This window comes from Chiloscyllium plagiosum, unplaced genomic scaffold (assembly GCF_004010195.1).
Source record: "Chiloscyllium plagiosum isolate BGI_BamShark_2017 unplaced genomic scaffold, ASM401019v2 scaf_70372, whole genome shotgun sequence".
In the NCBI taxonomy this organism is placed as follows: Eukaryota; Metazoa; Chordata; class Chondrichthyes; order Orectolobiformes; family Hemiscylliidae; genus Chiloscyllium; species Chiloscyllium plagiosum.
Window position 1 is genome coordinate 5442 of NW_025205249.1, and position 3273 is coordinate 8714.

The window sequence follows — 3273 nt, forward strand, 5'->3', positions numbered from 1 at the left end:
GTGACCCTGTTCTTCCTCTCTCTCTTCCCCTCCCCCCCTCCCCCCCCCCCCCCCCCCCCCCCCCAACCTCCCTGTTCCATCCCTCCCCAACGTTCTGCCTTTCTCAGGGAGCTCTCTGGCATCCTTGCCCCGGAAGGTCTACGACACCGTGGCGCGGGAAGCGACCAAGTCCACAGAAACGCGCATTGATTTCGACGACGACAAATACCGACGGCGCCCAGCTCTCAGCTGGTTTGCACGGTGGTTCAAGTAAGCAGGAAAGCTCCCTCTACACTGTCCCCCATCAAACACTCCCCAGGACAGGGACAGCATGGAGTTAGATACAGAGTAAAGCTCCCTCTACACTGTCCCTTATCAAACACTCCCCAGGACAGGTGTGATCTGAAGCTTAAATCTTTGCTGTACGCAGGAAGCTGTTGATCTATATGGGGCATCACTGGGTGGCAGCGAACGTTTCTCTCTGTCTGTTGCCCCTCCCTGTCCAGAGGTTGCGGTAGCCCACCCAAACGTCAGGCTGCAGGAAACCCCAGGCCTGTACTGCCTCTCCTCCCGCAGTGCGCTGGATGCTACACGGTCGGCGTGTGGGAGGGGGATGTAGGATCCCCATTCCGTTCGGGTACCTGGCGTCATTACCCGGCTCCTTGTCACAGGACCCGTCCCCACCTCGGATGAAACCCTTGGCTGTGAACTTGCAGAGGAAGTGGTGGATGCAGATACGAGTTACAACGTTTAAAAGCCATCTGGATAAGGACACAAATAGGAAAGTGTTTGGAGAAGACTGGCAGCTGGGGCGAGTTTAGTTTGGGATTATGGGTCAGCACGGACTGGTGGGACTGAATGGTCTGTTTCAGTGCTGTATGACCCTGACTTCATTTTGTCGCGTTGAATTGACCTGACTGTGCTCGCTCCGCAGTTCAGGGGAGGCGATGGTCTAGTCGCATTATCAGTAGACTTTTAATTCAGAGGCACAGCTTATGTTCTGCAAATCAAATCCGACCAAGCCGTAATTTGAATTCAATAGGGAGTCTCATAATGACCGTGAATCCATGGTCAAAAACACCCATCTGGTTCATTAATGTCCCTTTAAGGGAGGAAACTGCAGTCCTTACCTGGTCTGGGCCTACACGTGACCCCTGACCCCACAGCGATCTGTTGACTCTCAATTTCCCCGGTGGGATGGGCAATAGATGTTGGCCCAGCCAGTGATGCCCACATCCTGCGAGTGGGAATTCTAAAGGACTTCCCTGCTGTGGCAGGTTTAAGCTGTCGTCCCTCTGCTGCGAAAGGGTCAAGGGTTACGGGGAGAAAGCAGGGGAACGGAGCTGAGAAACAGGTTCGTCCCCGATGGACTGAATGGCCTACTTCTGTTCCTCAATCTGACGGTCAAGAGTTGGGGAAGGGGCAGAGGACCTGGGTTCCCAGGCAGCCTTTGGGCTGCTCGGTATGAACCGTAAAGTAAAGGTCAAACTCCCAGCGGAGCAGAGGGCTGCTGTCCTGTTACAGGATCAGAAAGGGAGAAGGAATAGTGGCTCAGTGGTCAGCAGTGCTGCCTCATGGCAGCCAGGGTCCCAGGTTCGATCCCACCCTCAGGTGACTGTCTGTGTGGAGTTTGCACATTCCCCCCCTGTGTCTGCGTGGGTTTCCTCCGGGTGCTCCAGTCCAAAGATGTGCAGGTTAGGGTGGATTGGCCGTGCTAAATTGTCCCATAGTGCCCAGGGATGTGCAGGTTAGGGTGGATTGGCCATGGGCGATACAGGGAGAGGATAACAGGGGTGGGCCTGGATAGGCTGCTCTCAATGGGCCGAATGGCCTCTTTCCACACTATCGGGACTATGTGACTCCTTATCAGAACATGCAAACTCCACACGAGAGTCGCCGAGGATGGAATTGAACCAGGGTCCTTGGCGGCCGGAGGCAGCAGTGCTAACCGCTGAGCCACCTGAGCGGTGGGCCAGTAGCGCCCTTCCTTCCCGAGTAAACTTCGGTCAGTGACCCGGTGGCTCAGTGATAAGAGGGTGTCCCGCTGTCAGTTGACTTGCCCTTCTGTCAGTCTCCCACGCAGTGCCTCTCCTCACCCCTCACCATCTCTCTCTCTCTCTCTCCGGACCAGGAACGCCAGCGGAGCGAGGAAGCCGCCGCTCTCCCGGTTCCAGCGCTTTGCGGCGATCCTGCTGATCGGAATCCTGGGCTTCCTCACGCTGCTCGTCGTCATGTCCAAGCTCGGGAGAGCGTCCGTGGACAACGACCCCAACTGGGACCTGATGCAGAACCCCCACGTGCAAGTGGGAGCCGAGTAGTGAGGGAAGGGGGAGGGGGGGGGGGAGCGGGGAGGGGGAGGGAGGGACTCCCAGCGAGATTTCCGTCATTCTGTACCTACACGGCTCCCCCCACCTCCGTCCCGCTCCTTGGGAATCTCTGGGTTGCTAAGTGACGAGCGGTAGCGAATCCAGGTCTGCGGGCGCCGTGCCTCGGGACCCCCACCCGTCTCCTGCGTTCGTCCCCCCCCCCCCCCACTCGGGGGTTCGAAAATGGCATCTCTCCCACCTGCGCCGGGTGGGTCTTTCATTTCACTGACTTCACCTTCCTTCCCTGGATGACCACCCGCACCACCTACCCCCTCACTCTCGCCTCTCGGCATTAGGTCCCTGAAACCGCGGACGTGATCGGGAACATTGTCTCACAACCCTCTCTCCCTGCCCCCCCCCCCCCCCCAATCACCAAATACCTTTCATTCTGGGATCACACTGTGCACAAATTGTTCACTCCCACTCGCACCCCCTCACCTTGACAAAAGTCTGGACACCTCACTGTCTGCCACAGAGTTGACCATTCCTCCCACCCCCACAGACCAATGCAGGGTAACGCTGCTCCAGTGTAGTGACCCCCCCCCCCCAATTGACGAATAGCCAGATTTTCCTTTGTCAGGGTGGGTAAAGACAGAGCAATAAACTGACCAGAAGGACTTAGACCACAGGGAGAGGTTTTATTTTATGGGGTGGGGGTGGGTTTTCTTTTTGGGACAGCAACAATAAAGCACTTTATCGATGTGACAGTTAGATGCCCCTTCGGGGGGGGGGGGGGGATGCTGAATGTCCGCAGTGAGGCGTGGCTGGCTGGCGCCGACGCTGAGATCGTGCCCCTCCCGCCTCCTGGGCTGGTGGAGGGGGGCGAGTGGGTGAAGGAGACCGTGCGGGCTCAGCAGAGCCCACGTCGATGCCACAGGCTTGGGCCCACCCTCTCCAGTCCGCAGACGGGGTTCTGGACACGGCGTTC

The 3273-nt window shown here is 57.9% G+C and overlaps 1 protein-coding gene across 1 annotated transcript in view; it reads left to right on the forward strand.

Annotated features, from left to right (window-relative positions):
• Nucleotides 1–2770, forward strand: part of zfpl1 (zinc finger protein-like 1) — a gene marked incomplete at its 5' end in the record, with an annotated part of 7790 nt that extends 5020 nt beyond the window's left edge. The window contains 2 exons of the mRNA XM_043685140.1: nt 108–249; nt 2111–2770. Coding sequence (XP_043541075.1) covers nt 108–249; nt 2111–2297 — 329 coding nt within the window. The remainder of the gene's footprint in view (nt 1–107; nt 250–2110) is intronic.
• Between the last annotated feature and the right edge of the window lie 503 nt (nt 2771–3273).